Source organism: Zalophus californianus, chromosome 4 (assembly GCF_009762305.2).
Source record: "Zalophus californianus isolate mZalCal1 chromosome 4, mZalCal1.pri.v2, whole genome shotgun sequence".
Taxonomy (NCBI): Eukaryota; Metazoa; Chordata; class Mammalia; order Carnivora; family Otariidae; genus Zalophus; species Zalophus californianus.
Window position 1 is genome coordinate 132290074 of NC_045598.1, and position 14028 is coordinate 132304101.

Consider the following 14028-nt stretch of genomic DNA (forward strand, 5'->3'; position numbering starts at 1 on the left):
ACTAAACCCTCTTCAACAGAACTAAATGAGTGTATTACAGTGAGACTCCAGTGTTATCTACATTGTTTTGCTAATGCTGCTTCTTATATATAATTATTAAAAATAAAAATAACTTGTAGGGCAATTATTTCTTCCACATAAGAGAATTCTATATTTAAGTTAATAATGAACTACAAACTAGAAGTCTAAAATAATTTAAATCTCCTAAAATACCAGTTTCCCAACACAAAAATTTTGGATTTTTCAAAATTCTAGCACACGGTGCTAGTGGATAATGTATTAGGGAAAGCAAAGCTGTATGTGTGCACATAGCTTCCATTTTGATGGTCTCTGGTTTCTCAGCTGGGCCATAACGCAGCAAAATGGCAGTGGCATATTATACCTGGTCATGGCTGGCTTCAATGGAGCTTCCAATAGCATGGAAAGTCATCTGCACAGGGGCTAATGTCAGACAGGTCACACACTCTTTGCCACTTTGTCTATCACAGTAGTGAACCTATAACAGAACACATGCAATCTGCTGAACACCACTTGTAAGAGGGAGCCAGACGCAATAGGTCCTTTCCAAAGGCTCTAGATTTCCAGAAGAATTCAATTAATTTATGCAGAACACACTTTAAATATTTAAAACCTTATCCAGACCTTCCAATATCTATGGAAAATCTATTAATTCCATTTTAAGTACTTTTGAAGTTTTAAAAAAGTTTAGGAAATGCTTTATAAAATGTTTTTACATTATTATAGCCAGTAGAAAAATTCACAATTATATGCTATACCTGTCTTTTTAAGTCCAGCTTTCCATAATGCATAATACTAAAGACTCAAGGGTAAGCATAAGTCAAAGTTCACTTGATTCCAATGGAATTTTGTCAACCCGAATTTTCGCTCCTCTTTGACTCTGTGTGTGTGATTGCCACTTAATTGGTAGTGACATTCTTCTATTTCTACATTATAGTCCCTATAAAACCACTGTTAAATATATATAGCTATCACCACATCATGTTCTGCTTGACATTTTGACATTACAATCAAACTGAATTAAACTAAAAAATGTAAATATTTTACTAAAAATATTTTACTGTATTATTTATTATTTTTTAGTTAAATACAACCAACCATTATTAAAACCACATGTAAGACATTCCATATCAGAGGTAGGGGAAATGGGGGTAGAGGGAAGTGTGAGTCCATCTTCCCAGTGGGAAAATTTCCATCCTCTCATTTATCTACTTTCACAGAAGTTCTTTCAAGCAGTGCTTATTTTATTTCTAAAGCTAACAAAGCAAAACAGCATTGCTTTTGTAATAAATTAATGAACATGCCTATAGAATGAAATTCCTACTAATTTTAGAGAAAACTGGTCTTATTAGTTATAACTTGCTCAATTTGTTAAATGTATATAGGTCTAGGATAAAAGCTTAGGTGAAAATCTTGAATTTGTGAGGAAGAAAATTAAACACGTATTAGTTCCCTGAGGTTTAATTCTGACTGCTGTATAATACCCATAAGATACCCTTATTATAGATTTTGGTACATGTATATTTTGTCATGGATAATATACATCTGACTGAAAATGACAACAATATGGATCTTAGTCTCATAGTTTAATAATTTAACTTTTTTAAGCTGATAAGGGTTAAGATTTGCCATCAAGTTTCCCTGAAGGTAGGGAAACTTCCCGGTATCTATAAAAAGTAGTTTAGAGTTTAAATCAAGGCAACATACAAAGCTTGTTTCCAAAGTACTTTAAAGATTTTTATTATAGAACTATTTTTTCCAAGTTAACTTTGGGGGAAAAGACGACAACCGTTCTAAATCACCATTACTATACCTCCTAAGCAAACTGAAAGGTCACTCAGTATATATGAGTTCAAGAATGTGGAAGTGTTGTTTACTATGCATCAGCTAAATATGATGGGGAAAATGAAACTTATCACATAACAAGTTTATGCAAAAGCCAATAAATGGTGACACTAAAATAGCTACAGTTCACAGCCATTTATGGTACCGTTAAAATATTACGTCATATATGGTGCTATTATAAAACATGCTTTTTAAAATAAAATATAACCGCCCTTTGTCATCAATTGAAAGTCTGTATGAAAGACATGACACTTCCTAAATATCCAAATTGACAGTGAATACACTTCTTAGTTAGCCAATTTACTGCAGTTCTATTTTTTCTTCTAGAGAAATGAAAATTACAAAGGACAGAAATACCACAAGACAATCCCAGTAGAAAATATAAATTCCAAACTGCATTTGCATCCATGGCTTAGATACTATTACCGAAAGATTTAACTTTCTCCTAACTGTACACAATTCACTGGAAGCCTGCAATACACTATAAAACACTGTGCATCCTGCAGACATTCAACATTGGTGACCATATATAACTCATATAGAACAGATAAATGTAAAGGTGTAACTTTGCACATAGCCACAAATAAAATGTGAGAGCATCCAGTGAATGTGACAGCGATTGCCAACTGTCCTCCAATATTCTTCCACAGTAATTCCTAGCTGGCTACTTGAATGCTCAGAATAAAGTTCATATTTCCTAGGCTCCCTTACAACTATGACACCATGTGGCTGAGTAGAATGTAAACAAAAGACTTCTATAACAGCTTCCTGGAAACTTTAAAAAGAGATTTCAAGTGTCTGCCTTTTGCTTCTTCTTGACTCATTTTGTCAGCCTGTTGCTGACAGGTGGACATTACCATCTTTGGCTAAAGGACAAAGGCCGAAACCTACAGATGGCAGGGTGGTGAGTAGGCAGGAACCTGGGTCCCTGAAGACTCCATGGAACAGACCCATCACACTAGCTCTGGACTGCAAGCTTACAGACCTTCCCATGAGAAAAGAATAAAGACCTATTTTATTTAATTCACTGGGCTTTTTATCACTTACAAAGAATCTATCCCCACGGGACTTTTTCTGCTACCCCAGAATCAACACCAGGCACACAACCAACAACAAAAGGAGCTCTACAGAGCTGCCAACATTTAGGCTAGGCCTTACTCCCAACCCTTTAGTAAGAGTCAGCAGAACTGGTCCAACCATAAATAATACACAGAGGAACTAGGAAGGGGGAGGTGAAGGGGGAGGAATCATCTTGATCGTCACCCTTATGAGGAATATAGCATTTTCAATGAGTGGAGTAGCACTAAGAAAACAGCTGATAAGGAGTGGGAGTACCTACATTCTGTCCCCTAGCAGAACCTATAGGCTTCCTCTGAAAAGAAATCTTTTTTTTTTTTAAAGATTTTATTTATTTGACAGAGAGAGCACAAGCAGAGGGAGAGAGAGGGAGAAGCAGGCGCCCTGCTGAGCAAGGAGCCCGATGTGGGACTCGATCCCGGGACCCTGGGATCATGACCCGGGCCGAAGGCAGCCGCTTAACCGACTGAGCCACCCAGGTGTCCCTGAAAAGAAATCTTGACTGAAATCAATGTGTGCCCCTAGCAGTTTGGAAACATAGGAATATAAGAGATTGAGTTTGGAGATATCTGAGAGCTTGCTGAAGGGGTCTAGGCACACAGTGTGCCTGAAATAAAAAAAAAGGACGAAGGGAGATATGCTCACCCTACATATTCATGGTCCTTGGAGGGACTGAAAGAGAATCTCAGCAGAAGCCAAAGGGATACTCAGGCCAAACAGAGACACCTACCAACAGAGGGGGTCAGGGGCAAGAACCACTGGTAAAGTCCAAAGGAAATATGGCTGTCCCTCAGGGACAGAGGGAACTGCCTCAAGAAAATCATGAATATCATCTACATGGAAACCAGCAGTGGATGAAACCAGGTTAGGGTGGCATCTTCCCCTACCCTGGTCCCCCTCCAGGCCTCCCAACACCAGCACAGTAAGGCCATGAAATGAAACAGATGGAGTACGGAGGAAGAGATCTCAAAAGCCTCCACCCCACCAACTACAAATGTTCAAAGGCACTGGAGTGAGAGGAAGGGAACAAGAAATCAATGTACTCCCTCCCTCCTCCAAGTGTCTTGAGCCAAACTGACTGGCTTGCCAGGGCGAGGATCAGAGTTTGGCATTTTACCATGAACTAGATTCAATTTTTAAAAACTAAAGGTAATTAGACATCATAAATGGGAGATCTGACAGAGTATGGAGGAAAGTGGTGACTGGAGAAATATAAAATCATTCCATGTTATACCTCCACTGCACTGAGACTGCCCAATAAACCATACAAAATTATGTGAAAAATACAGGAAACTATTGATTGAGGACACAATTCCACATTAAACAAAAAGTAATAATCTACAGATAAGAGCCCTTAAGAGTCACACTTTACACACCACTCCATCAGCCACTTGTAAAAACAAGTTTGATATGGCTCTGTTCAGTTTTATATTTTCTTCTTGGACATAACAACATTAGAGTTCATAAAATTGTGAATGTCAAAAAAGAAAAAAGATAATGTGCAAGTGACATTTTGAAATTCATCCTTCTACATAGAAAATGCTTCCTATGATTCAAAGCATCAGCAGAAGCCAGAATTCTTAGGACCACTAGCTTGAAATAATTAGGGTAATAAAATCCCACTACCTCTTGTAATGCACAAATCTTCAGAACTGACAGAGCAACATCTTTCTAACACAGCAGTGTGTTTCTACAAATGTGGCCCTAAAAATTTCACTATGTGGTGTCACAGGACCTTGATTTTGATTAAAGAAAAGTGAATAAAGATAATTTTAGGAGATTACAAAAGTCATCTTCTAGGTGTACTTTAAGATTTATTGTTTATAAATCATACCATTTTGCTATCTTTGGTACTCTAAAATGTTAGCAGTTGATCTTGATTTTTATAATGTTATAGCACTTGTTTTGGATTTATAACACTATCAACTACTGTAAATTGACATTTTGTTTCTTTCTGGTGGATTTACAAAAATTATTCCATTAGAAGATGGGCCAAAAATTTCTATATATGTAAATTAAACAATGTGGCTGTCTTTGAAATTTACAAATCTATAATAATCTTTGTTTTAAAATAAGTTTCCTAGTTTTGACTTGTAATCACATAAACCCAGATGAGATGCTATAATTGTCCATTCTAATACTGATTTTGCCAGTCCAGAGATTTCTTTTTCCTGAAGGGAAGACACACATCACTTCAACTATTCATATAACTTGAGAAATAAAGAAAAATGGTATAAGCCTTAGAATAATTTACATTAAAAGTGAGGTATGTAAATTTTTTCATGCCCATTTGAAAATATGAGGGGGCATCCAAATGAAAATGTAAATTCCCTACCTCCTATCTCCAAAAAAAGTTGAATAAAACCACTTCCTGCAGGGCTGAAGTTCCTTGATGTTGCAGGACTACTACCTATTTTACTAATCTCAGCAGGAAACTGGTTAACTGCTTGTCTGTCAGATGTTTTTAATGGTCACCCCCTTGGGACAAAAATGAGGAGGGTGTGAAAAAGACCCACTTTTTTTTTTTAAAGATTTTATTTATTTGTTAGAGAGAGAGAGAACACAAGCAGGGGGAGCTCAGGTGGAGGGAGAAGCAGGGTCCCCGCTGAGCAGAACCCAATACGGGACTCAATCCCAGGACCCCGGGATCATGACCTGAGCCGAAGGCAGATATTTAACCAACTGAGCCACCCAGGCGCCCCAAAAAAGACCTGTGTTTAAAGAAAGTTGCTCTTTAGATCACTAAGGAAAGATAAACACCTGTACATTCATATGTGATACCTAACATAAGCACTGTAACAAGAGAACACGTTTGATTAGCGCATCTCAGGTTCATTAACTGTGGGGTCTACTGCACAGGAGTAGGTGGAGATCCCATTCTAGCTACTGCATGGAAGCTCTGCACAGAGAAGAAAAGGCAGCAAGAAGCTAAAGAGTGACAGGTGTAACATTGGCACTTAGGATAAGCATGTCAAAACATGCTTGACTTTTGCAGAGTCTGCATACTAGCTGTACGGAAAATGTGTATCTTTATTAACACACAAAATAGCATTTTCTTGGCAAAATGTGAAACAGTATATTATTTGATAAATATTGCCCTAATAAATAGCTTAAATTTGTATTAAACGTTCTTAACTGCTTCTTTAGATCACTTGATGACATGTAAATCATCTTACTTTTTTTGGGTCAACTGTGGTCAACAGTAAAAAGCTACATTATGTTAGTTCTATATTCAACTAATGAATTAATTTACATGTAAGAAATAAAGTGAGTTTCTCTATGAAAAGCACTTAAACAATGCCTGGCTCATGGTTAGCATTAAAATAAATATATTAGATAGTCTTCTCATCACTACTGTAACACATCATAATAATGTAATAAAAGACATGACAAGATATATAATTATTAAGATTATACTACATTAGGATAATGTCTGTCACTAACTTTCTCTAAAGTTTTTCCTGATCCTTTTCATAACTAAAATCAACTCCTTTGTAACTAAAATGTAAACGTATATTTAACGTGTTCAGTCATGTACCTGTGTTTCAGCGGCTGGAGTAATCTGTTTCACTCTGTATGCAATATGCTTGTCACATTAATGACTCTAAAGGGATAAGTGAATGAATGAAATCACATTATAAAGACTGAGACTCAACTTATAATTATCTTTTCTCTCTTTCAGAAATTCTATGCTTAAGATAAGCTTTGAAAATTACATGCCTGTACTTGGCATACAAAATCTAGCAGATGTATAGATTTATGTCTAGTGTAAGTCATGGATACAAACTGCCTAGCAAATGCAACAAAGGATGTGTTACCAATGTTGTCAAGGGAGATAACTGCATTCTTACTTTAAGGGATGAGTGTGTATATGACAAAAATCCTAAATCTTTTTTCTTTGCTTTTCAGTTTCTACTCACTATGCCAGTGGAGGTGTAAGGAGGAAGCCAATTAATTAGAAAGTAAATTATACATACATATATATAGTTATTTTAGTCTGACATTTCCATAAAAAAAAAAAGCACTAGGTGATTTTTAACAGTCAATTCCATAGCTACCAGAAAAGAAGCTTCTGTCTTTTGTAATGTGCACACATGCTTTGACATACCCACATATAACCATTTACATATTTATAACAAATCATGTTAAAATCTATAGGGCTTAAAACAAAATAGCTTTTTAACAAGAAAAACTTTTTCCAAGGTCAAAGGAGAATTACAGTTCATTTAGGCAGTTAGTACACCACCAAAGTTAAACTAACACAATCTTCTCCCAACAGGGCCAACCAACTCTCTAATTTTCATGTATTAGAATCCTATTGTATTGTATTGTACTGAATATCGCTTTAAACTTCAAAGACAAGACCTTAAAATATTTTCATTATACACCAGTTTAATTTATAACAGCATTTAGTTATTTTTTTATAAAAAATATTGGAATGTGTTGCTTTCTACTCAGGAATTACAGATTTTAGAAACATACTATATTTGTTTTTCAAATATAATTACATTCATGATGCAAAGACCATTGTGACTTCTACTTTCAGACAAGATGAAACAGATTTACTTTTCCCTATTCTCCCTGCTAAGTGTAAGTAAAAGGTCTGGATATTATATATAAAACAAACATAAGAGGATTCAGAAAGCAGGAGAGAAGGAGGAAGAATCCAAGCTAGGGATTTCAAGACTCAAGAAACAATAGAATGGTGAATCCTTCAGTTTTCTCTTTGCCTTATGTATCCTGGACTGTGTCCTAGAGAAGGTGGCAACATGGAAATGACAATGGGTATAGAAAATAATAACAATAATAATAATAGAGCCCCAAGAAAATCTGCTCTGTTTATCCAAAGGGCCAGAAAATGAATAAATTAGCAAGACAGAAAACATTTAGACAATAACTGCCCTATTCCAACCAAACACCATGGAAAATATGGCAGACCCATCCCCACTCTCATCAGCAAAGGCCAAATGGAGAGCCTAGACTTCCATCCTTGCCAGATGAATGAAGGACCCAATTTCCCAATGGGGGTGGTGACAGAGAAGGCTGAAATGGGGAGTCATAACTTTTATCCCTGCTGGATTCCTAGGCTTTTGTCTCTATCTGGTGATAATGAGGCATCCTATACCTTCTCACTGGGGTGGTCTCAGAAGCGGCATAGTGGAGGGTCAGGACTTTCACCACTTCGCAGCTATAACATGTCCCCCTCCTCCCACCAGGGTGTCAACAGAACTCAGTGGAGAAAGTGAACTTCTACCCGTAACAAGTAAGAAGGCAACACTCCAAGATCCCTAGCTGGCGCAATGTCAGAGGAGGCTTACTAAAACAGAAGACTTAAATAAGACACAGAGATTTATTATACCCAAAATGTCCAGGATTCCATAGAAAATCATTCATTATACCAAGAACCAGGATAATCTCAACTTGAATGAGAAAAGACAATCATGAGATGCCAACACCAAGATGACATAGACATTAGATTCATCAGACAAGTGTTTGAAAGTCGCCATTATAAAAATGTTTAAAAAGCAATTACATACACACTTGAAACAAATGAAAAAAAAAATGTAGTCTCACCAAAGAAACAGAGGTAAAAGAAGAACCAAACAGAAATTTTATAATTGATTGCATGGAGCACTGGGTGTTATATACAATGATATCAAAAACTAATGATGTACCGTATGGTGACTAACATAACATAACAAAAAAATAAATAAAAAAAATTTTATAACTGAAAAATAATATAACCCAAATTAAAAACTAAGTAGAGAGAACAGAGAAAACATTTAGTAAACTTATAGACAGAAACACAGAAATTCCCCAAAGTAGACAACAGAGAAAACAGACTGAGAAATATGAACACAGCTGCAGAGACTTCTGGGACCATAACAAAAGATCTAATATTTGTGTCATCAGAATCCTAGAAGGAGGAGAGAACAGTGATTGGGGTTAAAAGAATTTGAAGAAATAATGGCTAAAACGCACTAAATTCTAGGAAAAGATATAAGCCTACAGCTTTAAGAAGCTGGGCAAATCCCAAACAGAGTAAGCACAAAGACACAACATAATCAAACTTCTGAAAATTAAAGACAAAGAATAAACTTAGAAGCAAGCAGTGAGAGAAACAACTCCTGACCTACAGAGATGAAACAATCTGACAGCAGCGTCTCAGCAGAAACCATGGCATCATAAGGAACTGGCACAACATTTCTGAAGTGCTGAAAGAACTGTCAACCCAGAATTTTATATTGAGCAAAAATATCCTTAAGGAATGAAGGGGGACCCAAAACATTCTCAAATGAGTGCGAATCGAGTATAAGTTGCCAGCATACCTATTCTAAAAGAATGGCTAACATAGGGTCTTGAAACAAAAAGGAAATGATAAAAGCAGGGATCTTGAACTCCGTTGGGAAGGAAGAAAAAACACAGAAAGGAGTAAAAACATTGGTAAATATACAGTACACTTTCCTTCTCTTCTTCACTTTTCTAAATTATGTTGGCCATTAGAAACAAAAATTATAACACTGTTGGATATGGTTCTTAATGTATGTAAAGGAGATATTTAAGATAATCGTATTATAAACACAGCAGCATATAGGGGACTGAGAATGGTACAGCATCAATTCTGTGATATTCTTACCAAAAATGTACAACCTCAGGGTGCCTGGGTGGATAAGTCAGTTAAGTGTCTCTGCCTTTGGCTCAGGTCATGATCCCAGGGTCCTGGGATTGAGCCCCACATCGGGCTCCCTGCTCAGCGGGAAGCCTGCTTCTCCCTCTCCACTCCCCCTGCTTGTGTTCCTGCTCTTGCTATCTCTCTCTCAAATAAATAAAAACTTAAAAAAAAAGTACAACCTCAATCAATCATGAGAAAATATTAGAAAAACCCAAATTCAAGAACATTCTACAAAATAAGTAATCATATTATTCAAAAGTGTTAAGATCGGGGCAACTGGGTGGCTCAGTCGTTAAACATCTGCCTTTGGCTCAGGTCATGATCCCAGGGTCCTGGGATCGAGCCCCGCATCAGGCTCTGCTCAGTGGGAAGCCTGCTTCCCCTTCTCCCACTCCCCCTGCTTGTGCTCTCTCTCTCTCTCTCGCTGTTTCTCTCTGTCAAATAAATAAATAAATAAAACCTTAAAAAAAAAAGTGTTAAGATCATGAAAGACTAAAGAACTGTTACTTGATTGGAAGAGATTTAACTAAATGCACTATGGGATCCTAGACTGGAACCTGGGCCAGAAAGAAGACGTTAGTAGGAAAACTGGAAAAATTTGAATAAGATTACATCATCATTAATTTCCTGGTGCTGACAATTATATTATGGTTATATAATTGTTAATATTAAGCTCTGTACTTTTTACCTTTCTCTAAGTTTAAAATTATTTTTTAAAGGCCACTAATAAAGGAAAAACTTTAGTGCTTCAGGATAAAGGAGATGTGAAAGAGGCCAAGCGCCAATTAGAGTAGATATCAGATAAACAAGTTTTTCTACACATATCAGAGTTTTATATTGAAAGAATCTTCAAATACAAGAAAAGAGAATCAGTGGAGATTAAATTTTCTTTTAATTAGAAAAATAAAGTCACTGTGCAATGTGGTACTTTCTACCTCTGATAGGGGAAGGAAAAGGGATGCAGGAAAAAAAAGTTTCTGGCATAAAAGCCTGGAAAATCGTAATATCCAAAGCATCATGATAAAGAGAAGTTAAAGGTTCCTCCTTAAGTTAGAGATTTAGAGAGAAAAAAATCATAACAGAGGCTTATTCATGGGAATCCTAGCAATGGGGACCAAGAAATTTGAACCAAGAAATATCAATAAATCCTACCTAATTTCCAAAAGTTGCTGCTTTAGGCTGCAGTAGCAAACACTAAATATGACAGATTATTTTCAAGCTATTTTTATTTTTAATCTAGGACAATATTACTATCACTACCTGAACTTTCTCCTCTATCACTAATGTCATTACAAAAATTTCCACTGAAATTACTTCTAATAGGGAGCAGGAACCAATAAATTCTATTAGGTTCTTCTTTTTAGCAGTTGACAAAAAAGTTGATCGAGAACCAGAAGAGACTACTCTCCCAGAAGCCAAGAGAATACAAAGTTTAAGATGAGAGACAAAGTCTGTAGTTTGAGACCAGCCAGATTAACTGCTTCAGAAAACAAAATTCAAAACTATGCAGAGGAATGTAACAGAATCCAGAGTCTCTATAGTATATCATTGACAATAGTCAGGATTCAATCCAAAATTACTTGACCTGGAGTAAATAGGAAAAGGTGACTCATACTCCAGTGAAAAGGCAATTAATAGAGACAAAAGCCAATATATCTGATGTTGAAATGAGCAGAAAAGGTGTTTAAAGCACCTATTTTAACTCTTCTCAAGGATGTAAAGGAAAATACATGCATAATGAATGAATGGATAGGAAATCGCAGCAGAGAACCAAAACTTCAAAAAGAACCATATGGAAACTCAAGAAATGAAAATACAATATCCAAAGTTAAAAAAAATTCACTGGATGAAGACGACACACAGTAAACTTATAGATCAATAGAAATAATACAATCTAAAGTTCAGAGAAAAAACTTTTTTATGAATAAAGGCTCAGGAATCTCTGGACAATATTTAAAAAATGCATGTAAATGGAGTTCCAGAAGAAGAGAAGAGAGAAAGGGGGAAAAATATTTACTCAAAGAAAATATGGCCCCAAATTTCCCAAATTTGATGAAAGCAATAAATGTACAGTAAGTTCAACAATGGCCCCCAAAGATATGGCCAAGTCCTAACCTCTCTATACTTTTGATTGTGACCTTATTTGGAAACAGGCTCTTTGCAGATGAAATTAAGTTGAGTATGTCAAGATCATCCTGGTAGGGAGATAATATTTGCAACACAAAAGACTTATATACAGGATATAAAAAGGACTCTTATAATTCCATAAGAAAAAGAATCCCAGTTAGAAACTTGACAAAGATGTGGACATTTCACAAAGATCTATAATTGGCCAATAAGCACATGAAAAGAAGCTTATCATATGGATCATTAGTGAATAAATACAAATTAAAATATAAATGGGATACCACTGTACTCTTATTTGAATAAGACTGATCATATCAATGTATGGAACCTTCATATATTGCTAATAGGAATATAATATGTTACAGCATATTGAAAAAAAATCTGATAGTTTCTTATAAATTTGTATGTACACTCACCATGTGACCCAGCACATTCACTCCAAGGAATTTTTCCAAGAGAATGAGAAAGATGTCTGCATAAAATCTTATACATGAATATTCATAAACAGCTTTATTCATAATAGCACAAAGCTGAAAACAACTCAAATGCCCATCAACAGGTAAACTGAGAAACAATTTGTGGTATACATCCATACAGTGGACTAGTACTTAATAAAAAACAACAAAAACAAACAAAACAAACATAAAAACCTACTGATATATACAACATGGAAGAATCTCAAAAACATTATAGTGAGTGAAAGAAGCCAGATGCAAAACTGTGCATACTGTATGGTTCCATTTTTATGAAATTCCTGAAAAGGCAAAGCTAATCTTTAGTGACAGGAGGATATCCTGGTTATCTGGAGCCGTGGGGAGGTGCAGAAAAGAAGCTGCAAAGAGGGACCAGGAAAACTTTTATAGTAACAGAAATATCCTCATCTTTTTTTTTTTTAAAGATTTTATTTGACAGAGAGAGAGAGAGACAGCGAGAGAGGGAACACAAGCGGGGGGAGTCGGAGAGGGAGAAGCAGGCTTCCCGCTGAGCAGGGAGCCCGACGTGGGGCCCGATCCCAGGACCCTGAGATCATGACTTAAGCTGAAGGCTGATGCCTAATGACTAAGCCACCCAGGTGCCCCAGAAATATCCTCATCTTGATTGTGGTGGTAGTCACATGGTTACATACATTTTTCGAAACTGTGTAATAAAATGGTTGTGTCTTATTGTATATAATTATAGCTCAATAAGGTTGATTAAAAGATTAAAAAGGTATAGCTATCTTTGACACAACAGATGGAGACATGAAGTCTCTTGCATATACTTCCCTAAAATAATCATAACTAATCTCACAATTTCCTAGCAACTATTACCTTAGGATATTAACACCATTTGAATTTATCATGTTTGGATGTCCCCTGTCCCTACTCCACATCCCACCCCCATACACCCATTTTTATGTTAGCTCCATGAGCTAACATAAACCTTGACTGTCACTTATGCTATATCCTCAGGGCCAAGAAGTATACCTGGCCCATGGCAGGTGCTCAATATATTTCAGTTTAATTAATGGATAAATGAATTTTTACATTGTTAGTATTCATTGGGAATCTCTCCTAGGCTATTACTCATTTTCCCTGGTCAAACTTAACTACTTCTTTTTTTTTTTTGATTTTATTTATTTGAAAGAGAGAGAAAGCATGAGCAGGGGGAGGGGCAGAGGGAGAAGCAGACTCCCCGCTGAGTGGGGAACCCAACATGGGGCACCAGATCCTAGGACCCCGAGATCATGACCTGAGCCGAAGGCAGACGCTTCACAGACTGAGCCACCCAGGCACCCCATAAACTTAACTACTTCTATGGCTTCAACTACATCTATATAAAGACAACTCTCCAAACTGTGTGTCCTATCCTTTCTTGCTGATCACCAGATGCATTTAGAACTGCCTATTGCACAACTTTATTTCAGGCAAGTCAAATTCCACGTGTTTAAAACGGAACCCATTAACTTCCTCTAAGTTTACTCATCTCATCAATACTAAACATAAAACCTTGCCTAAAACATGTCACATTCATACTATCCTACTTTATTTCACTCTCAAATTCTTGAAAAAATAGTTTATGTATCCTCAAATAGTCTCTTACTCTTCAACACATGTGAATCTGGCTTCCACCTGGAACAGGCAAGTGAAAGCATCCCCATAAAAACCAGCACAAGAGATCATTTAATTCTCTCAGTTGTAGCTTAGACAAGCATACCTCAGCCGCACTCCTCTATACCCACCCGCTCGGCCCTAATTCAATCTTTGTTATTTCTCTCCTGAATTCATTCAAAACAGTTCTAATTAGTC

The 14028-nt window shown here is 36.4% G+C and overlaps 1 protein-coding gene across 1 annotated transcript in view; it reads right to left on the reverse strand.

Annotated features, from left to right (window-relative positions):
- Window positions 1–14028, reverse strand: part of STAU2 (staufen double-stranded RNA binding protein 2) — a 304220-nt gene that overhangs the window by 97714 nt on the left and 192478 nt on the right. Inside the window, 1 exon segment of the mRNA XM_035727107.1 lies at window positions 383–496. Coding sequence (XP_035583000.1) covers window positions 383–496 — 114 coding nt within the window.